This window comes from Cyprinodon tularosa, unplaced genomic scaffold (genome assembly GCF_016077235.1).
Source record: "Cyprinodon tularosa strain WSP-4 unplaced genomic scaffold, ASM1607723v1 ctg749, whole genome shotgun sequence".
Taxonomy (NCBI): Eukaryota; Metazoa; Chordata; class Actinopteri; order Cyprinodontiformes; family Cyprinodontidae; genus Cyprinodon; species Cyprinodon tularosa.
The window spans coordinates 524,482-547,782 of NW_024039506.1; the positions used below are offsets into that span (position 1 = coordinate 524,482).

Sequence of the window (23,301 nt, forward strand, 5' to 3'; positions counted from 1 at the left end):
TTGTAAATATTCTTCAGAGGAAGAAGTTTTGATAAGATTTTTCTTTTTCTTAGTTTTACTGCATTGTTTTTTTTCCTCCAGTTTTAACAAGTAAATATTTATCTCTAAAGTTTTAAACATTTTATACATTATATAGAAACTTAATTTCTCTTTGATATAATTTTCTAATATGAACATTTGTTTCTTTTTCTCTGTAACAGAGTAAATTGTTAACGCTCATTTATAAAAATTGTGCTAATCTATGCTTCCAGAGGTGAAATAAATTTTCACAGATTTTGGCACAATTTTAGACTATAAAGTAAAAATATAATTCTTAATATTTTTGAAAGGATAAAATATAATATACGTGATTCTGATAAAAAAAAAAAAGTTAAAGAAATTATTTTTTTTTACTAAAATGGTCATTTTAATGAATTACTGGTTCATGTCAATATAAAATCTTTCTATTAATAAAATAAATATATATAGCTTTGCTTTGATTGCTATGATGATCCTTTTTGTAAAACTAAGCTTTTAAATTATGATTTGAAGCTACTTTTTTTGATTTTGGCACAAAAGTTATTTGAAATGTTTTTTTATATATTTTTATCAGTTTTAAAGTTTAGTTTCAGTTGAATCGATCGAAATCCATTCAGTGATTCACGCATCAACTAATTCAACACCAAAAGTTTCTGGTTTCAGTCTATTAATTATATTTAACATGTTTTGATTTGAGCTTTTAACTGTTAAAACTTTACATTTTAGTATTTAGGTCTCTGGCGCCCTCTAGCAGCAGTGTGATGGGCCTGCAGCCTCCTGACGAACATCATGTGGCAGTGAGGAGGGAAAAATGTTAAAAACTAAAAAGATTTAATAAAAAAAAAAATAATGTAAGGAGTTGTGATGTCAGACGCTGAGGTGAAGGGGCTGATGGGAAACAAACGGGTCTAAACCAACATGCTGTTAAAGCTCAAACGTGCAAAGTTCTGCTTTTTGTGTCTCTGCTTCCTCCGATCCAAACAAACGTTGCCAGAGGTTCTGGCTGGAAAAAAAAAAAAAACCCACAACAGCCAAAAGAAAAAGAACCAAAGAATTTGTGTTGTACATTTTTGAACTCTTGTTCTTCTCCTCTGAAATCCTCCGTCCTTAAACATTAAGGAGCTGTACCGTGTGATGTCACTTCCTGTGTGCTTCCAAGGAAAGGAACATGAAGCCTTGGGGAGATGGATGGAAGTAGAGGTGAGGCTGCCGTCTGCCGGTCCATGCTTCTTTCCAAAATAAAACAAAGTGATGAAGAGGAGGAGAGATGAAGCCGGCGCCGGGTCTCATAACTTCTCCTTGGACAGAACCCAGATGAAGGGACCAGACTGCTCCTCGATGATCTGCTTCACCTGCTCGTAGATCTCCTCCAGCGTGTCGCCTTGAACGATGGCTGCAGGCACAGAGCGACACATCGGGTCAGAACTCAAACCAGCAGGTAGAGGGACCAGCGGGCCCAGCAGAACCACACAGAACCCTGATAGACTCGTTCTTAAGAAAGAACCTAAGGGATGATGAGTCTCACCAGTTAGGTGAACCGGACCAGAACCCGCCTCACCTGTGAAATGCTCGGTGAACTCCTGCTCCAGCTTGGCGGCTCTGTCTAAGGTTTTCCGGCCCTGCTCCTCCGTCAGACGTTTGTTCATCTCCCTGCAAGAGGAGCAGGAAGGTTTCAACCAAAAAAGAAACACCAGAACCAGATCGGTAACACCGGACCGGAAAACTCACATGATGTTCTCCACAGATTTGGGTTTGATGAAGATGGCGATGGGGTGAAGCAGAGCCAGCTGGAGCCTCTTGATGGCGTTGCCCGACACGTCTAGGATGCAGTGTTTACCCTGAACAGAACACAGAACCCAACATGATGTTCTGATGCCTCTACAGCTGAGATTCAGACAGTCTGCTCGTCCATGTAGGGATGTTTCTGAAACAACCAGGAAAACCTGAAGCATGTTCTTCCCTCTGGTTCCGTACCTTCTCTGCCACCTCTCGGACCGACTGGACGCTGGTTCCGTACAGGTGGTTGTTGTACTGGCCCGCCTCGATGAACTTGTGATCCTGGATGTCCTTTTCCATCTGCTCTCTGGAGACCACGAAGTGGTAATCCCTGCCGTCTACCTCGTAGTCTCGTTTGGGCCGGGTCGTATCTGAGAGCGGGATGAGGAACAGAGATCAGAACGGGTCAGGTATCCTCTGGAACAAGAGAACCAGGGGAATGTTGGTGGGACCTACGTGGGACACAGGAGCCGAATTTATCGGGGAATTCTGAGATCAGGTCGTCGTTGATCCGGTCCTTCATGGGTCCCAGGATGATGACGGGTCGGGTGTAGTTCACTGTCAGAGGGGAGGGAAAAAATGGATCCAGATCCAATCAGAAATGTTCTGGTTTTAACTGGAAAAATATAATTTTTAATATGAAGAAATAAGCTTCATATCATGAGGTTATATTTACTCTAATGAAAGGTCATAGCTGAATTGTCCAGCAGGTGGCAGCATAACAATCTTTATACTCTAATCAATTCATTAATTCTCTCAAACTTCAACCTAATTTATGAGTCATGAGGCCAAATTCCCGATGTCTGAAAGCTGAAATTCCTCTTTCATTATAACACTGTGATTATAATCATTTATCCATCGAATCTAATCATTAAAATGTAAGACTAAAGTTTAATGAAACATCACTTTATTTTTATAACTAAATCAATTCATAATAAATTTGTACTTTCAACTTTAATTGTATTAATAAAATCCAATTTTTTTTTCTATATGTATATCTGATTACTTTTAAAAATCACACCCTTCTATTAAACGGTGGTCGGACTATTTACCGTCTCTCATTTTGTATATTGATCGATCCTATTTACTCACTATAAAAATGTTCACTCATCCTGTTTTATCTGTAAGGCCGTTTGTAGGCCAGCCATAGCTTCTTCCCATAACAAACCAGATTCTTTCTCAAGGTTTATTCATTACATGTTACTGTTATGACTCCGACTACTTTCCATTGTTCTAATTAAAGGGGGAACGAACGCTGCGCAGGCAGAACAGGGCTGATTACCATGCATTAACGGCCATATGATGAACTGTTCTCTCTTTACAAAGATAAAAATGAAGTGCTGACTCAGTGAAATTCATTGATCTCCATTTATTTAACTAAAGTAAATAGTTTAGTATTTTTTTTTCTCACATCAACATATAAAAAAATGTTTTTTCCATTGTGAAATTTCTCTTGCAGGTGATTTTAACAGCATTTGGGCCCCTGAGATAAAATTACTGAAGACATGATTTAAGCCTGAGAATCTATACGAGTCGGTGAAGCTCTGAAGTCCTTCAGCTCCATTTCTCTCCATTTGGACGTCAGTTTGTTTTAAAGCTGCTTTTCTGTCATCTAGATCTGAATTATTTTACTCTGTCAGGAAACAACTCTTGGTCCTTTTCTGGCGTTTCAGCGGGTTCTTGGTTCCGGGTTCATGACCTCGGTCAGACTGGAGGAACCTTTTTAACATTTCACAGAGACTCACCTTCCTGCTGAACAACCGGCTCATAGGACAGAACGTACTCCTCCGCTCCACCTGAGAGTAAAAAGAGAAATGTTGACATGGATTCAGCTGGAGGGGGAGGAGTAATGCTGAGGGATGAAGGCCAAGGAGGAGGAAAAGAAACTCGGATATGTTTAACCTGCAAAAATCATAAAACTAACTAGATATTATGAGAGAAAAAGCTTAATTTAAAATACATATATATATTAAAAAAGTCTCTTTAAATTCTTAAAACCTTACAGGTTTAGATCATTTGGACAAGAAGCGGTAATTAGAGATGAAAGCAGAGCTCCTGATGTTAAAACCAGATTTTTTTTTATTTAATGAGGAAAAAGCTTCAGAAAAGCAGATGTTAGCTTTCATGCACCATGTTCTTTCTGTAGGCCCTAAATTTTTCACCACAAACATCAAGAATCAGACCTGAGCTTAAAACCCATCAGGAGAGGTTCTAGTAACACCAGACAACAGGCTCTTAAACTTTGTTATTAAAGCCTCAATGTGACAATTTATAAAAAAACATCAACCTCTTCATATCATGCATTTAAATAATTATTCCAGGTTTAGGTCTTTTATAGATCAGTCATTTCTGAGAGGGCAAAAAAAGAAAAAGAAGGGGAAATGGTCTGGGAATGAAACGATGTGAAAGGATGAAGCTCGACAATAAGTTAACTAATCATAGATTAGACAAACTTCCTACAGAGATCATAATTATACATCAAGATCATCAGGGGAGTTTAGGACCATAAATATAAACCTAAAAACCCTGAACTACAGGGTTTACAACATAGTGGAACTTTGGAAGCCTGTCTGCCCAATCAGCAGAGTTCATCCAGCTATAAACACCAATCAGCAGCCAGACTCCATTAAGCCAATCAATTCAAAAACACTCCTAATCCCAGAGCAAAGTTCTGTTGCTATAGTGACTGGTAGGGTGATTCTGATAGCTGCAGATGGCAGAACTCTGTCTGGTCCTGGAAGTCAGACGTGTACAGAGTTAAAATGAATAGAGAGAGTACCGCCCCCTGTGGTGCTGAATACTTCATTAGACAGCTGATGCTTCAGTCTGACAAACTGTGTACTGTTGGTCAGCTGCTCTTTGATCCCAGTCACTTTTTGTCTTCTAGGTTTTATGAGAAATGTAATGCACTGGAGAAATCAAAGAACCTGATCCTCACAGTGCTGTCTGCCTTGTCTAAATGACAGTGGGTTTGTTGAAGCAGGTGTATGATGGCATCATCAACTCCACAGCAATAAGCAGACTGTAGGGGCTCCTGATGGCTGCTTGTTCGCTTGCTGAGGGGAACCAACGGGAGTCTATCTAGGACCTTTATGATGTGGGATGTCAGGACAGCAGCTCTATAGTCACTGAGGACTGTTGGCTGAGTCTTCTTGATCCTGGAACAAGGCAGGAGGTCTTCCACGTCACTGGAACTGATTCCTGGGTCAGACTAAGAGTGAAGAGGGGCTGTAGAATCATACAGAGCTGCTCTACAGGAGGGTCCTTTGCACAGGTGGAAGATGAGACATTTGAGGTGTGAGAGAGAAGCTTTGGGTCGAAGGGTTTGGGATGTCCATGTAACTGAGCAGGATGGGATGATTTCGAACATGTTCCTGAACTGAACCTGTTGAAGAATGAGTTCTGTCCAGACTTCCATCTGTCTGGTCATCCTTCTGCTTGAAGCTGGGGATCTTCTTGATCCCTGACCACACCTCTCTGATATCGTTCTGCTAAATCTTGTTTTCCAGCCTCTTCCTTTATGCCTCTTAGCTCTCTTTATCTTGACCTTAAGGTCCTTCTGTATACTCCTCAATATATCCCTGACTGTCTAAAGACTCCTTTATTGTTTAGCAGTTCTTTCAGAACGCTGATGATCCCGGGTTTATAAGTTATAAGGTGTAGTTAAGCTCATACTAAGTCCCTGTAGTGATAAACCTTTCTTCTCATAGTTCTCTTTAATACAGGCTGCCACTATAAAGTGACTTACACTCTGAGGAGAAAAGGCTGTTAATGGTTGGTAGTGTAGCAGAGAAGGGGCGGTTATTATAATCACAACTAATAGAAGTGATGACATCACATGCAGTGTCAGCAGAAGCACAAGGTGGAATGAAAACAGTTGTCAAAACAACACTAGTGAACTATCTAGTGAAAAAAAATCAACAGTAAACTATCTGGGATGCAGAGACAAAGCTTCAGTGTAACGAGTCCTACATGATACCAGCTGTTTACATCCACCGCCAACCCACCTCCCTAAAAAAAAACTTTTTATGGCTGCTATTGTTACACATCGTAACAAATGTCAAAAATTACACAAAATTATACTGGCAAAAATCCTTTCAGCTGCACATCATCCAACACCGACGGTAAAAAGCGCAGAAACATAAATGGAGGAAATTCTCTAAAAGGAAGATCAGAATCAAACTACCAAGAGCTGCTCCAATGTACAGCCACCTATAGCAGTGCAATAATCAATCAGTGAGTTAGCCTTTAAAAAACAATCAGTAGTGATTTTGTTAAACTGGTCAGAGGGTTAGCTCTACTAAATAATCAGCAGTCAGAGTTCATTTAGCCAATCAGAGGGTTAGCTCTACTAAATAATCAGCAGTCAGAGTTCATTTAGCCAATCAGAGGGTTAGCTCTACTAAATAATCAGCAGTCAGAGTTCATTTAGCCAATCAGAGGGTTAGCTCTACTAAATAATCAGCAGTCAGAGTTAATTTAGCCAATCAGAGGGTTAGCTCTGCTAAATAATCAGCAGTCAGAGTTCATTTAGCCAATCAGATGGTTAGCTCTGCTAAATATTCAGCAGTCAGAGTTCATTTAGCCAATCAGAGGGTTAGCTCTGCTAAATAATCAGCAGTCAGAGTTCATTTAGCCAATCAGAGGGTTAGCTCTGCTAAATATTCAGCAGTCAGAGTTCATTTAGCTAATCAGAGGTTTAGCTCTGCTAAATAATCAGCAGTCAGAGTTCATTTAGCCAATCAGAGGGTTAGCTCTGCTAAATAATCAGCAGTCAGAGTTCATTTAGCCAATCAGAGGGTTAGCATTACCAAATAATCAGCAGTCAGAGTTCATTTAGCCAATCAGAGGGTTAGCTCTGCTAAATAATCAGCAGTCAGAGTTCATTTAGCCAATCAGAGGGTTAGCTCTGCTAAATAATCAGCAGTCAGAGTTCATTTAGCCAATCAGAGGGTTAGCTCTGCTAAATAATCAGCAGTCAGAGTTCATTTAGCCAATCAGAGGGTTAGCTCTGCTAAATAATCAGCAGTCAGAGTTCATTTAGCCAATCTGAGGGTTAGCTTTACCAAATAATCAGCAGTCAGAGTTCATTTAGCCAATCAGAGGGTTAGCTCTGCTAAATAATCAGCAGTCAGAGTTCATTTAGCCAATCAGAGGGTTAGCTTTACCAAATAATCAGCAGTCAAGAGTTCATTCGGCCAATCAGAGGGTTAGCTCTGCTAAATAATCAGCAGTCAGAGTTCATTTAGCCAATCAGAGGGTTAGCTTTACCAAATAATCAGCAGTCAAGAGTTCATTCGGCCAATCAGAGGGTTAGCTCTGCTAAATAATCAGCAGTCAGAGTTTATTTAGCCAATCAGAGGGTTAGCTTTACCAAATAATCAGCAGTCAGAGTTCATTTAGCCAATCAGAGGGTTAGCTCTGCTAAATAATCAGCAGTCAGAGTTCATTTAGCCAATCTGAGGGTTAGCTTTACCAAATAATCAGCAGTCAGAGTTCATTTAGCCAATCAGAGGGTTAGCTCTGCTAAATAATCAGCAGTCAGAGTTCATTTAGCCAATCAGAGGGTTAGCTCTGCTAAATAATCAGCAGTCAGAGTTCATTTAGCCCATCAGAGGGTTAGCTTTACCAAATAATCAGCAGTCAAGAGTTCATTCGGCCAATCAGAGGGTTAGCTCTGCTAAATAATCAGCAGTCAGAGTTCATTTAGCCAATCAGAGGGTTAGCTTTACCAAATAATCAGCAGTCAAGAGTTCATTCGGCCAATCAGAGGGTTAGCTCTGCTAAATAATCAGCAGTCAGAGTTTATTTAGCCAATCAGAGGGTTAGCTCTGCTAAATAATCAGCAATCAGAGTTCATTTAGCCAATCAGAGGGTTAGCTTTACCAAATAATCAGCAGTCAGAGTTCATTCGGCCAATCAGAGGGTTAGCTCTGCTAAATAATCAGCAGTCAGAGTTCATTCGGCCAATGAGAGGGTTAGCTGTCATACTTCATCTCGTTAGTGACCGTCTGCAGAGCGGCGGTAAAACTTACGGTAGCTACTTTCACTATCACTGGCGTTAGACGTCACATGTTCTGAAATCAAGCACAGGAAACAGCCAATCAGACGCCAGGTCTCCCAGAATGCTTGGCTTTGGGCTCCCTTGACCACAACGGCACGGTGATAAATTGAAGCACGTAACTGGTAACTGATTCAGTCATCAGCCTTTGAACATTTTATTCACACTTTTTTCATCATGTGGAAACAACCAATCAGCAGCTTCCTGACAGGAGAATCACTTTTCTGCGCCGCTCCATCTCAGCTGGACCAAGAACCTTCAGCTCCCAGAGAGCAAGAGGAGAGGTTTCTGGATCATTGATATTTTAAACTTTTAGCTTAATTTTAAGATTTAACTGTCCTGAAACACAGGATTGGACCAATCAGATGATTCAGTAGATTTCACCATAAGCTTTCGTTTTGTTTCTTTATGATCAGATTACATGGTTTACAATAAATGCAGACAACTAAACTCAGAAGATACAGGTTCTTAGACCAACTATGGAGGATCGAGAAGAAAACAACAGAGGAGAACAAACTGATGGGGGTTTTCCTCTTTAATCCACCAAGGTCTGAGATGAGGAGAAGATGAAGGTCTCAGACCAGGTTTCCACCAGGATGCAAACTATTCGGATAATTTTGTGTCTGCTGAGAATAATAACCTGGAAATGTTTCTATAAATCATAAAAACCTATATATCAAGGTATTTATTTTACGTTTCTCTTTTTTTGAATCTTTTCTCCAAACTGAATGTAAAAAGTTATTGTTAAATGTTATGTGTTCCTTGTTTCCCCTCAGTGGGATAATGAAACATGTTGTCCTCCTGGTGGAGACCCACAGCCTGATGTTGGCAGGTGTTTTACTCACTGTGGCTTTTGTTCATCGTGTCATCGTTGTTGTCCTGAGTCAGCAGAGGGACAAACAGAAAAACAACCAGAGAAACACAACGTTACTGAGATCCAGCGGCAGACGGAGAGAGCAGAGGGAGCACAGCTGGTCGGCAAGGCGGCCATTTTGGCTCCAAACAGAGGACCTTCTGCAGCAGTTTTGGTTTTGTCTCAGTTTCTAATTGGATATGAGTCACTGCTACGTTGCCGTGACGACTGATGCGCCTGACACCACTGCCAGCTGATCTCTCTTCCTGCCGCTGACCGATCGTCTGCCGGGACACGGCGGCGGCGGTACTTACGGTCGGCGTCGCTGGTCTCCTGCTCGCTCGGCTCTCTGCTCTTGTAGAAAGGAAACTTTCGGGTAAAGAGGTTCTTTTTACGCTTGTCATTGACGGACTGCTGAAGAGGAGGAGGGCGATAAAGGAAGAAGAAGAGGGGCAGATGAGGGGCTCTGATGTTGGATTGGGCAGAACGACAGGATGCGACTCATTTCACTGGACGGCGACGTTAAACAGCAGGGAGAGTTTAGAGGTTAGGTCAAAGGTCAAACAGCTGGATCCTAGAACCTGATGTCCTGGTCTGACCGGGCTCTGGGGGTGGCGGTGGTGCTGTTAGAGGTTTTGAGGCCGTTTTTTTTTTGTTTCCTGAGTGTCAGTGAAGGCAGCACAGCAGAATGGGGGGGGGGGGGGGGGGGGGGGCATGCTGTAGACGTGCAGACAGGGAAGCTGGGCGCAGAAGGAGGGGAGCTGTGGACCCACCTCTAAGGGCCCAGTAAGGCTGGATCCTGGTTTAAGGTATGAACCAAGTCCTGGTTCTGGTTTTAAAACACGAAAGAACTCAAAGGTTTGGTTGATATGGTATCTACAGTTTAAATTCATTTTAATAGGATTAGAAACACTCCCCCCTCCTCCACCTATTGTTGTCAGCCAGCTGTCTTTGACTGTAATCATGTTGCTGGTTCCTCACATTCAGGCGCAGTAGCAGCGTAGTTAGAACAGGTCTGAATGTTTATACCTTTAAATGAACAATAAACATCTAGTGATGGCAATAATAACAATAAGTGTTATAGACGGTTAAACTCTGACATTAAGAAACGCTTCAAAGGTGGTATCTACGAGGGGCGTTCAATAATTAAGCCCCTGGACTCGCGTCAAGTTGTTTGATCTCTCTGAAATTTTTCATGCGTAATTAGTTCTATCTCTATAGAATAAGCTGCAAATTGGGTGAAAAGGGTGAAAAGGATCCTGTTGAGCAGTGATCAGTTTGTGTATTTAAAAAGGATTCATATCCTATGGAGATGATGCCCCATCATATGACTTTGTAAAATTTTGGCCAATTTCTCCACTGTGAGAACTTTAAAGTAAATCAATCAATATGATGGGGCATCGTCACCATGGGTTACTTTCACTTCCTCAAAAGTCTCCCGTGGTGTGCGTTCCTTTAAATATAGAAACTAGATCGCTGCGCGACGCACCACAGGCTCTATTTCACCCTTGGCTAAGTTCAAACACCTGTAAATCAGAAACCACAATTAGTTCAAAGCTAAAATTTACCACTTAATCTATAGAGATATAAGTAATTGCACATTAGGGGGAGTGGAGGCCTAGTGGTTAGGGCATAGAGCTTGGAATCCAGAGGATTCTTAGTTTGAGTCCCTGGGTCCCTGAGCAAGACCCTTATAACCTTACACTGCACCCTGGGCGCCCCACGATGGCAGCCCACTGCTCCCCAAGGGATGGGTTAAAGGAAATTTCTCCAATGCGGAATCAATAAAGTTAAAAAATAAATAAATAAATAATAAATAAATTTCAGCTCGATCAAACAACTGGAAGTGGGTCAGGGTCAGTTAATGAACGTCCCTCGTAACATAGGAATGTTTGTGTTGTAGATGCTATATATGGTTTAAATAATCTTATTTATTGAACATGATTTTGACTGTTTATGATCTTTTTCTCTAGGCTTGTCGGGGGTCTGATCTGTTATTTTAGTCCGTGATGGTATGGTTAAGATTCGATTAATGTAAATTTAAATAATTACCATCATGATAATGTTAGGATTCTCCTTTAATCAGCATAATGCAGCACAGAATCCCTCTATGAGCCAAAACTACCCTATGATTACTATGGGAGCAGAGGAACATGGTGGGAATCCTGCAGCCATCATTATAACCCAGGAACCCCACAGACTGTCCAACTCCCCAAACTGTTAACATGTGGGGGACTTACTGACAATCCTGATCGAATTCATAAAATTAATAAGTTAAACAGCGATTCATTCAAAAACAACGGGCAGCGCCGCCCCTGGATAGAAACACAGATATTCAGAAAACTAAAAGAAGTTAATTAAAAAGAAGTTTATTTTCTACACCTAATTAGAATTGGTTTATTATTATTTTGTTGGCTTTCTAATTTGTTTTTTTTTCTAACCCGTCATCAGCTGATCTACTGCAGCAGAACAAACTGATGCTTCTGGTTTATATTCAGTGGCCAGCAGGGGGCGACTGCTTTGACTGCAGAGGTGGAGAATGTGGAGGAAGAGGAGCAAGAGAGGAAGGAGGCAAGCAGATATCAACGATGAGCGTTTATCTCTCAGGGGGTCAAAGGTCATGCATGTTCTGCGGGCGACGCATGTTAAAGCAGCAGCAGACAGCCTGAAGGAGGCGCTGCTGCTGGTCTCAGGTGGACATGCGGTTAACGGGCCAGCTGTAGTTACCAGGGCCAGTACCGGGCCGGCGGTGGTTACCGGGCCAGCGGTGGTTACCGGGCCGGTGGCGGTTACCGGGACAGCAGCTGTCAACATTAGTCATTAGTAGGTGGAGAGATCAGGTGGCAGCAGCAGCATAAACTCTTTAAATTCACACATCATGCAGCAGATTAAAATAAAGCAGCTGGAAACAACAAACATCTGGAAGATTCCTTCATCTGATCAGTTTCAGACTGAAACCATAAACCATGAAGGTTCTGTCCTCCAGAGGGTCCACACTCACCCCCCGGTCTCTGGACTTGGAGTTGAACTTCACCGTCTTTAACCTCGCTCGCTCCTTCTTCTCCACTCTGGAGAAAAACACAGAAGAAGAAGAAACAGGGTTGTTGAGAGGAAGTGCATCTGCTGAGGGTTCTGGACCTGACCGTCTGGACCTCAGCATGAGGAGCTGAGGTCCTACAGCCCTGGATTTATCAGGTTCATATGAAGCCGTCTGTTTAAAGTCGTAGGGAAGCGGCTCTTCCAACGGTTAAAATTCCAAATTCTCCTGAGTGGTGCCCGACTTTACATGAGCGAATAAAGTCAATGTGATTGGTCGATTATTAAGGGGGCGGGATTGTTTGTGTTGAAAGGTTCGTAAGCAGAGTTTAGTGTCGGAGGTCGTGGATGAGTCTCCTCCGTCATCCATTTTTATTTAGAGGAGGAAAGCAGGACGAAGATGTTGTGGAAGAGGACGCCAGGGCGGCAGAAGCTTGGTTTGGTGTAGAAGGCTTACAGCCGTACATGTTTGAGCCCTTGCCTCGCAACGCTGCCAGTTCTGTTAGCTCTACGCCTGCTGAAGACACAGACGTCCATCCCCGTGAACACTGGGACGCAACTCAATGGGAAAGGAAAGGATTCGGATTTCAACCGTTGCGTAAATTAGCTGTGACATATGAATCAAGATGCTATGACCGAAAAAATCTGATTGACAGATGACTGTTGATTTAGGTGCTCAGGCTGACGTAGAACTAACTGGCCTGCATAAGATAGCGGAAAAAAATACAGATTTTAAGACAGGATTTTTTTTAAATAGAAATCTTCTAACTTTTGGGACAATATCTGATAAAGAGAGCATTTATATACATGTTTAAGCCAGAATGACTTGACATTTAAATAAGATTTCCCTACGACTTTAAATAAGGACCTGGCGTTCCATCGGAACCCTGGGATCCGGTGTAGGTACCAGATTGACTCGGGCTGCCAGATTGACTCGGGGGCCTGCGCCTTTTGATGACGTCACAATACATAATTGTTTTAACGTTTGCACAATTGCGCAAAACATTTTGATTGGTCTGGACAGCTTACTAAAGTCATTATAGCGGGGTGTAGGTTTTATTCGAAAGCGCGATTGCGGTTTGTAAACGGAGAATTTTACGAAGAAATTCTCCATGGTCCCTGCGCCTTCCGATGACGTCACCGAATTCGCCATGGGCCTTGCGCCTCCCGATGACGTGACATTATGGCAACGCCACTCAAACAAACTACATTGAGCCCGCGGTCTGCATTTGTAACGAGAATAAATTCAGGAGAATTAAGCTAAAGGGATACAAAAAATAAACTTGTAATATAACAAAAACAAAAATACTACGAATACAAAGTATATTCAGAGATTAAAGTCCCTCTGATACCATGGATCATTTTTACGAAGAAATTCTTCATTATCTTTCAAAAGGGACTTACCACAGCCTAACTACATCCTGTTCAAGTCCTGATATTGTGTTTACATGAGAATAAAGTTTGAACAGAAAAAATAACATCGATTTGTGACAAATAGAGACCGCGGGCGCAATGTAGTTTGTTTGAGTGGCGTTGCCATATGGTGTGACGGGCGGAGTTGCCATATTATGACGTCATCAAAAGGCCCCCGAGTCAATCTGGCAGCCCGAGACAATCTGGTACCTACACCGGGTCTCCGTGGGTTCTGTTAACTCACCGTCTCTTGCTGGGAATCACCCCCACCTCCTCCAGCTCCCCCTCAGGCGTCAGATGTCGGGCCTGCCACCACTCGTCATCGGAGGCGTTCACCACGTGGAGGATGTCTCCGAACTTAAAGTTCAGGCCCTGACTGGGCAGACCCGAGTCCCTGGTCTTGTCGTAGTCGAACAGAGCTCTGAGGCGCAGGGACAGAGCAGCGGTGAGTCAAACGGGTTCAGCTGTGACTCTCCTCCGCTGATCCGACAGCGTGGGCTCACCTGACGTAGAGGGACCTCTTCTGACTGGTCCGCAGGGACCCGGACCCGGAGCTGATGCTGCTGTTCATCATCTGCTCCCTCAGGTCGTGGATCTTGGCCTCGAAGCGGCTGTACTCTGAGCACAGACACACGGCCGGTCAGCCACCGAGCGGTTCTAACCGGATCACAACACAGACAACCGGACCTCTCACCCTCTGGCCTGTAGTGGGCCACGATGGTCACCGTCTGCCCAGCGTTCTTCAGGGCGGCGGCGGCCTGTTCGTGCGTGGCGTTCCGCAGGTCCACCCCGTTCACCTGGAAGCAGGAAGATCCAGTTTATTAAAGCGATGAAAACCTGAGCGGCTGCCGACCCGAGTCCCGATGGAGAACACCCACCGACACCAGCCTGTCTCCTTTCCGCAGCTCCCCACTCAGGTCCGCCGGGCCTCCGGCCAGGATGAAGGAGATGAAGATCCCCTCGCCGTCCTCCCCACCCACGATGTTGAAGCCCAGGCCCGTTGCTCCTCGGTGCAGGACCACCTTCCTCGGCTCCCTGTGGGAACAAACGGCCACGATCAGCCGGGGGGCAAAGGGAGGAAGTGTTCATCTACCGCTGACAGATGGTCTGATGGTTTCCATCTCAGGAAACAGAGAAACTATTACAGCTTCCAGCCACCAGGGGGCAGAGCAGCTGCTTATGAGCCATGAAATACATTCCTGCTTTTAATGAAGCTTAATGCAAAATAAACAGAAAGAACTGAAAGTAATGGGCAAAATATAAAGATTATAGAAATGGTGAGTGGATGATGGATGGATTTGATTATAGACTCAGTCCAAATTACATAAAACAATTACATAAAAAGCGAGTCCTAGCCATTCAAAGGACAACCATACCAATGTCTCCATAGTACAGGCGAGTATTTTACTGCACTATGATTAACATTAGTCAACACAAGGGTCATTCTGCTGTTCAACTCGTTAAAACAACAAATAAATGTATACATATGCTTTCTGAAAACAGCCATCAAAGTGCTGAAGCGAGCAGTTTAGCGGCGCTGGTCCATCTGGGTTTCTAACAGGTCTTAATGCATCATTATCGACCACCTTCAGTCTTTGTAGGCTTCCTTTTTAAAGCTGCACCACATGTGCAGCTTAGAGAGATTTACCATGTGACTTAAACAAGTTCAGTTTCACTTCATCAGACCAGAATCTAACAGAGGAACCTCACGGTAAATGTCCTCATCACCAGACAGACGGTCCGTCAACACATGGCCAAGATATTACACTTCATTTTAAATTATATAAACAGGAAATAACAGATAAAACTAAACATCTTAAACACTGGCAGCTTCCTCCTGCAGTGATCCATGAACAGGATAATCATGACACCGACTGTACAAACCTTTCTGGAACGTTTTGGATGCTTTAAGGACAGAAAAATTCCCTTCATGGCTGTAAAAATGAAGAACATTTAAATCCAGACTGGAAAAACCATCAAACTGAGATCTAAGCTTCCAGATCAGCTTCACTGCTGTTATCGGTCAAATTAAAGCCATAAAAGCTTTTATATTTTATTAGAATAAAGGTTTATTTATTAGCAAATACTGTACGTCAATAATAAGCAAACAACAATCAAACTTTCTCCAGCAGCTTATTGATGGTTTGCTCTGCAGGCATGTCTGCAAACACCTTCCATGTCTAATGCATTAAAGGTGGGGTATGTGATGTTTTCTGGAGCATGTTTTTACCATACTGATTGAAAACCTCCTCACGAGCCCATTGCGCCAACTGAGATAGAATGTTTGGAAAAAAAACGAAATCTTTTAGTCCAGTGTAGAGGGCGTAGTCAGAGGAAAACGCTAACCAATAGAAGTAACTATCATCCCTACTTCTACTGGTTGCTGGCACGCCCATCAACCGTCAGCTCTGAGCTCTCCCCACCCCTCCCCCCTGCGCGTTCACAGACTCGTGACCCCCCCCCCCACCCCACCCCCCCCCCAAGTGCCGGCGCAGGAGTCATTTCAGGTAACTCCACCCTACCGTGAACTTCAAATGCTACTAGAGAGCTAGCTACCTAGCTATCAAGCCCAACTCCACAGATTTATCTCACACAGCCAGAGAGAATATTGACTATGGCAGAAAAGACGACAACAACGGGTTCGAAAAGAAAAGGCAAAACTGTGCTTGAAAAAGCAACAGCTAGGATAAAAGCAACAGAAGAACGAAACAGGACGAGAGTGGTAATCGGTACAGCTTTCCAACGTTGGCGTCAACTGAAAGAAGACAGGGGACTACAGACGGATGCTAAGGTGGCCTTGTTTCTACTCGATAGGTAAGACAACGTTATGTTTTCTTATATGTTGAGATAATACTTGGTTACTTCTTATTTACCACATTAGTGAGAAAGTCAAAGATGTCGACTACATGCAATGTCCCAGCATGTTTCTCTAGCTTACTAGCTCCGTCTGAAATATTGATTGCTATCATGGCACTACAAAGTATTATCCTCCTTGACGCTGCATTCCTGTCCAATCCATGCTTATAAACATTTTGTAAGATACGCGAGGTCTCGGCCTGTTTCGTTCTCGTTCTCGGGAACATCCGAACATTCTCGACTGACAGCAGGCGCGTTCATGTAATTTGGAGGCGTGGTTTCGTGGGGTGGGCTGAAGGTGTGTATTTTCAAAAATGTAGCTGGCAGGAACCGTTTATCCAGGATCATATACCCCACCTTTAAGTCGTGTATTCTTGTGTTTTTTGGTATTTTTAATGACCTTGTTTATCAGAGTCCTGCAGGGTGATGACAATAAATTCTATTTTATTCTACTTTAGAGACGATCAGCATCTTTTCCATCACATCTACATGAGTCTGCTGCTGCTGAGGAAAACCTCCAAGCTGAGAAGATCCAGGATTAAATGATCCTGTTTTGACCAGGAGGTCAGCATCCTCACCGTGTGACATCATCTTCTCCAAGCATGCTCTTCGGCGTTGGCGAGTAGCGTCCCGTTGGTGCCGGTGTGGGGAGGGTCTGACCCAGGAAGTTAGGGGTGCTGATATGGTTCTCCATGTGCTGCGTGAAGGCTGCGACAGAACCGGAGAGAAGATCAGATAAATCCATATGATTATGAATCATTTCCATGATTTCTGTGACTTAAAGATGGTAATGTGACTCTCTGCTCTTTATTTTACAAAGTATAATCCTAAAGATGGATGTTCTCGCCCTGTGTGAGCGGACGCTCTGATGCAACCTCACGACGGCCGACTGAATTTCAAACATGTTTGATTTTCTCCTGACCTCATGATTCTTGATGGAGAGGTGGTGGTGAGCGGCGGATAGCCCCTCGTTACCCCTGTACACCACACCATGCACAATCAGGCTGAAAGTCGGCCCGATCGAAAAATTCTGGCACACCTGGAGAATCGGCCCGAAAAGGTCAAAAAATTGCACAGTGTACGGCCAGCTTAATCCGGTCACATGTTCAAAGCCAGGATTCATTATGGCAGTCGGCTGTTTGACCAATTAGATGAGTCCTTGAATGATTTATTACCTACTGGTAGAAAGGTTAAAGGTTTATAAACTAAAAACTGTAAGTATCTGCATTAATGCCTCTAAGTGTACAGGGCTCGATGTTAACCATCGCCCGATCGCCCGGGGAAGGTAGTTTTTATTGCTGGGAGAGTACAAATTTCATTGCATTTGCTTGCCGGGCAAGTGCAATGATCGCAAGAAAAAATATTTATCACTCAAAATTACTTTAAAATCACCGACATTCGCTGAAAACGACCCATAAGCCATTTTTGTTGTTTTTTCTATACATTCTCGCGTGATCTGAAAAAGCTGCGAGATTTTCCGCTAGATGGCGTGATTTTTGTCTGGGAATTGGCGCGAATCAGACATTTTTTTCGACTTGGCAGGCTAAAAATCAAGGCAAAAAAATGTAAGTAACACACCCACCACCTCTTTTACCCTCCACCCATTTCACCCACCACCCATCTAGCATCCATTTCACCCAGTACCACCTTCCACTATGCACGTAACATCCATTTCACCCAACCTCCAGCAGTCACCCACATTTCTGATATTATAGAGCATAATTTTAACAAATTTATGCACAAAAAATGTATCCCATACTAAGGCATCATAGCATTGAAATGAAGAAATTTAATTGAACATTTTTATTTAATTTGGTCATATTAATTCCTTTCTATGCCACTTAAAGGTAGCGGCAGCTTTGTCTGTAATATTGTCATAGCCCGTATTTAAACTTTTTTATGAAGTTCATTAATCCAAACACAGTCTGGAACATGTAAGAGTGTTTTCACGGATACACTGATTTTGTTTTAAAAAAATTGAAGATTCAGATTCATTGACTTGTTTGCATATGTTATTATTGGCATTAATAAGGTTATTAATTTTTAAAGGACCAGATATGGACAAATTCAGCGCCACAGAAGCGGTGGAGAACTGGTGGAAAGATGGTGATAGAGCCAAACGACCAGGAATGAGCTCTTGGGGAGAGAATTCTGCAGAGCAGCAGCTGGATGATGATTTAATCTATACTATAATACATGCTAGATTAAAAATGGTCAGGGATTAGGAAAATAATAATAATTGTATGTCACAGTGTAAATATTTCTATCATATGGCAGTTTTCTGTGCAGTGGTCATACATTAAAAAATGTTCATTAAATTTATTTCTCTTAGACATTGGAGTGGTGCATTTAAATGTTATAGAGCTAAACATGTTAAATTGGTGAGTAGTAGAAGTGTAAGTTTTTAACCTGTCAAGTTTTTTTTTATTTTTAACATTGCAATTTATATTTTTCCAAGCCAACAACAGTTTAAAGCAAAGTTTAGTTTGAAAAGAATGTGCAGGAAGGATTGAAAAGCATGTTAACACGGTAATGTAGGCTTGACTTCATTATCTGACGCATGCATATACACACCAGGAACCTGGAAACTTAAAAAATACGGAATTAGAAAAAACATTTAAAAAACAAACATGTTTCATTGATATATATACAAAAATGAATATTAGGAACTATATTTATCCATCATTATACTGGGCAAGTAAAAATTGTTTCTGGGCAAATGAAATGTGAAAGTAAAAATCCTTAACGTCAACCCCTGGTGTATGTTGGAGTGTTTTTCATGAATTTCTTATAGAAGCAGTTTTGTTATTTTTCTTATATATTGTTGGCGTTTCTTGTTATTACATTGCAATTCATTTTTTCCATCAAAATATCCATAATTTTTTAATGTTACAAAGGTAATAAAGTCTTGTCCTGGTTTCCAATAACACTATTTTTTAGACTGATTCCAGGTTTCCAACCAGACGACAGGAAGTGAGGTGATCTGTTAGCTAAATGATGAACAGCTGAGTCACTGACTGATGAGTCAGACAGCGTTTCTACTGCAGCCGCTCCACGTTCCCATCATCATCATCATCATCAGCCGCAGCTCTAATCTCAGGCTGGTTTATCCGCAGCAGAAGCGGCTGCATCTGTTCACTCACAGTTGGTGAGGTCTGGCGGGGCGAAGCTGTCGCTCATGAAGACACTGTTGGGTTTTGCCACTTTCAAGTAGACCACATCAGGAGTGTTTTTCAAGGCAGTGACGGCGTGTTCGTGGGTCACCTCCTCTAGGCAGGCGCTGTTCACCTGGACGCAGACAGACAGAAGAGCTTAGCGTCCGCTCGCCGTGAGGCGGCAAGGGCGTCAGGCGGAGAACTCACGGCCAGCAGTTTGTCTCCGATCTGCAGCCTCCCGTCCTTCTGTGCGGCGCCGCCTTCGATGATCTTGGTGACGTAGATGCTGTTGTCTCCGGGGATGTGCTGGTTTCCGACCCCCCCTGCTATGCTGAAGCCCAGACCTTTGGGTCCTTTCACCAGCTTGAGCTCCATCACCTTCTCTGAGACGGGTTTCCTTCTGCGGATGTAGAGTCGGACCAGAGACCCCGCCTCCTTCAGCGCCTCCACGGCCCGGCTGTGGGTCACGTCCCGGACATCCACCTCGTTTACCCGCAGGATGACGTCGTTCACCCTGAAACCAAAGACAGACCCCGCCCCCTTTAGTCAACTGGTAATCTGAGGAAGAGCTCCTCCTCTTCATCACCACCTGATCAGGTGAGGCTGAGTCTCTCTGCTGCTTCATGAAGTTAAAAGAGCCGAACCGAAAGATTTATATTGAGAGAAAAAACTGTTTTCTTCCATTTAACATCAAAACATTTTTTCTTTTATTCAAGTCATTTATTCAATAGTTTTTTAAATCAGCACAAATGTTCTAATGCATATTGCCCCAAATGTACAGAAGAAAAAAAAAATTAACTGATTTTTTTATTTTATTTCAGTTTAATATGAGAAAAAAGTCAGAATTCTGACTTTTTTCCCCATGTTAAACTGAAATAAAATTTAAAAATCAGTTAAACTTTTTTTTTTTTTTCCAGTGGCCCTAATCCTCTTCCGTACAAATGCTTCCTTGTAGCTTAGAGGTTTTTCTGATATAGCTTCTTAATTTTTTGTCTGAAACTGAAAATTAAACTGTTGTTAAAAATGAACTGGATAAACAGCGTGGAAAAGGCCTGCTTATAAACAACATGATGTCTGTTAAAGCAGACAAATTCCTGAGAGAAAACTAACATCTTTAACAAGCGTATTAATTAATTATTATTATTCTTATTTTGTTAAGCTAACAGAGTTAGCCTTATTTTTCATAGTAACATGTTGGTGCAAATTCTAGAACATTCCATGTCTATTTTGCTTGAAGCTCTTAAAACCCACTAAGCTAACTTAGACTGAAAGCTTGTTTTCTATCCGTTTGGCTCCTCAGATTTCTTCTGTTGCTCTTATTAGCAAAAGTTTTATATTTTCAAGGTTAAAGAAAACAGGAGCGTGTGAATCTGTGCTTCCTGCTTCTTACCTGAGCCGTCCGTCCTGAGCTGCTGCTCCTCCAGGAATGACTTTGGTGATGAAGATGCTGGGGTCTTCACCGATGTGGGGGTTATCTGTACCTCCTGCGATGCTGAAGCCCAGCCCAGAGTTTCCCTGGATCATAGCAGCCATGATCAGCAAAGGAAGGAATTTGAACACTTTCTATGTTTTCTGATGATAAATTAAACAGTCATTCTAATGTATGCTGACATTAAACGGCTCAAACTCCTCAATGAATCCAGGATTTATTCCACACCAGAACCGAATCCCTGAATTCCTGCAGAACCCAGAGCTTAGAATAACAGCAGGTGGTTTCCATCTGCAAACCTTGATCTGCTTCCATGCTTTAGTTTTCACTAAATCTGATTAAATATGAGAATTAAGGACTTTAGTGCGACACAGTCAGAGATTGTGTTAAAGGAGAGGACAGCTTTAGAGTAAAACCTGCAGAAGGGACACCAGATGCTGCTTCAGTTTGATCTGAAGGCTTCTCTGGGGATATTTTCCTTAAACGCAGCAGAGCTGAGAAGGATTTTATGTCTGTGAAGCCAGATTACAGAGGATCAACAGGAAGATGCTTCATGTTGTTCTTTCTTAAAGAAAATTCAGACTGAGGCAAAGCTCTGCAGTCCTGCAGGTTGGTTTCATCAGAGGATAAAGAGGAGGATGGACCTGAGCTCAGAGAGACTGAAAGCATCAGACCAGCTGGGCCTCCATCAGACCAAGATCAGACCAGCTGGGCCTCCATCAGACCAAGATCAGACCAGCTGGGCCTCCATCAGACCAAGATCAGACCAGCTGGGCCTCCATCAGACCAAGATCAGACCAGCTGGGCCTCCATCAGACCAAGATCAGACCAGCTGGGCCTCCATCAGACCAAGATCAGACCAGCTGGGCCTCCATCAGACCAAGATCAGACCAGCTGGGCCTCCATCAGACCAAGATCAGACCAGCTGGGCCTCCATCAGACCAAGATCAGACCAGCTGGGCCTCCATCAGACCAAGATCAGACCAGCTGGGCCTCCATCAGACCAAGATCAGACCAGCTGGGCCTCCATCAGACCAAGATCAGACCAGCTGGGCCTCCATCAGACCAAGATCAGACCAGCTGGGCCTCCATCAGACCAAGATCAGACCAGCTGGGCCTCCATCAGACCAAGCTAACAGCTCCTTACCCTCTCCAGCGTGATCTCCTCGTACTCATACTCAGCCTCTGTCCCGTTCACCTGCAGAGATAATCCATCATCAGCACCAGAGGAAACAAGCTTGAATCACAACATTTCAACGCTTCTCCAAAACTCGAGTTTATTTAAAGATGTAAACTAATATTTATAGTTAATTTCCCCTTTAAATCTACAACAGAAGTTTAACGGCAGCTTGAAAAACCCTAAATATAAACCATATTATCAGCTGGTTTTAAAACTGAATAAAACACAGAAGATCATCTTTGCAATAATTTTCAAATAATCTCAGTTTTAGAAAAAACACCAAACCGCTATAAATGCAAAAAATTAAATCTAAATAAGTCATTTTTTCTTAAATTAGGTCTATTTGTTCTTGAACTGAGGAGGTAGGTGAGACACTTTAGTAATTCAACAAGACAATGTACACTTAAAATAAGAAAAACTATTATTTCAAGTGAAGATTGGCTAATTATCTTATTTTAAGAGTAAAAATATTAATTTCATTGGCAAATCATTTTATTTACCTACTCCAATTTAGGGTAAATACACTTCATTTAAGACATTTTTGCAAAGTACACTGCAAAAAACGATCTAGAAATAAGCAAAAAAATGTCTTAAGTGTATTTACCTTTACTTTGAGTCGGTAAATAAGATCCAGTTCTTCTTGGTTTGATAGAAAGTCTTTTTTTCTTTTTCAGGTGAGTCATAAAAGCCATAAACGTGAAGCTCATCAGCTTTGAAGAGACTAAATCAGTTCCTCCAACTTGGAGAAACAGAAACGTTATGAGTTTTAAGCAAAGTATTGGAGGTATGGTGATATGGGCTGGTTTTCTGGGTACAGGATTAGGAAAATAAGTATTTGAACAGCCTGCTATTTCTCACAGTTCATCCTGAGCTAATTTCTCACACTTAGAAATCATGAAGGGGTCTGAAGCTGTCATAATAGGTGCATGTCCAGTGTGAGAGACATGATCTAAAAAAATAAAAATAAAAGATCCAGAAATCACAATGTATGATTTTTTTTTAAATATTTGTATGATACAGCTGCAAATCAATATTTGAAGAGGAAAATCAATGTTAATATTTGGCACAGCAGTCCTTGGTTCCTGTTAGAGAGGTCAAACATTTCCTGTAGTTCTTCATCAGGAGGGATTTTGCCCACTAGATCAGTCGGGTTTCTGGGATGTTGGTGAGAAGCAGAGTTCAAGCTCCCTCCAAAGGTTCTCTATCAGGTTTAGGTCTGGAGACTGGCTAGGCCATGCAAGAACCTTGATACGGTTCTTCCAGAGTCCCTCCTTGGTCATCCTGGCCGTGTTCTTCAGCTCATTGTCATGTTGGACGATCCATTCTAGACCCATCCTCAATGCTCTGAGGAAGGAGGTTGTTCCCCAAAATCTCTCAATACATGGCGACGGTCATCCTCTCCTTAATACAGTGCAGCCACCCTGTTCCATGTGCTGAAAAACACCCCAAAGCATGATGCTACCACCCCCATACTTCACAGCAGGGCTGGTGTTCTTGGGATGATACTGATCATTTCTCTTCCTC

The 23,301-nt window shown here is 42.5% G+C and overlaps 1 protein-coding gene across 21 annotated transcripts in view; it reads right to left on the reverse strand.

The window, feature by feature from the left end:
* Positions 1-576: 576 nt before the first annotated feature.
* LOC119773165 (discs large homolog 1-like protein) overlaps positions 577-23,301 on the reverse strand; it is a 96,089-nt gene continuing 73,364 nt past the window's right edge. For 16 of the 21 annotated variants that reach the window (XM_038270019.1, XM_038270013.1, XM_038270012.1 and 13 more), the window contains 18 exons: positions 21,745-21,795; positions 20,559-20,683; positions 19,376-19,682; positions 19,157-19,301; positions 16,592-16,721; positions 14,036-14,192; positions 13,852-13,954; positions 13,661-13,775; positions 13,402-13,578; positions 11,710-11,776; positions 9,023-9,122; positions 7,830-7,871; positions 3,540-3,590; positions 2,251-2,352; positions 1,993-2,165; positions 1,747-1,856; positions 1,577-1,668; positions 577-1,411 (listed from right to left, as the gene is read on the reverse strand). In XM_038270019.1, the coding sequence (XP_038125947.1) occupies positions 1,305-1,411; positions 1,577-1,668; positions 1,747-1,856; positions 1,993-2,165; positions 2,251-2,352; positions 3,540-3,590; positions 7,830-7,871; positions 9,023-9,122; positions 11,710-11,776; positions 13,402-13,578; positions 13,661-13,775; positions 13,852-13,954; positions 14,036-14,192; positions 16,592-16,721; positions 19,157-19,301; positions 19,376-19,682; positions 20,559-20,683; positions 21,745-21,795 (2,154 nt within the window). In that variant the 3' untranslated portion in view covers positions 577-1,304. Of the gene's footprint in view, positions 1,412-1,576; positions 1,669-1,746; positions 1,857-1,992; positions 2,166-2,250; positions 2,353-3,539; positions 3,591-7,829; positions 7,872-8,700; positions 8,735-9,022; positions 9,123-11,709; positions 11,777-13,401; positions 13,579-13,660; positions 13,776-13,851; positions 13,955-14,035; positions 14,193-16,591; positions 16,722-19,156; positions 19,302-19,375; positions 19,683-20,558; positions 20,684-21,744; positions 21,796-23,301 lie in introns of all 21 variants that reach the window. The other 5 variants (XM_038270015.1, XM_038270027.1, XM_038270024.1 and 2 more) reach the window with 3 other exon arrangements.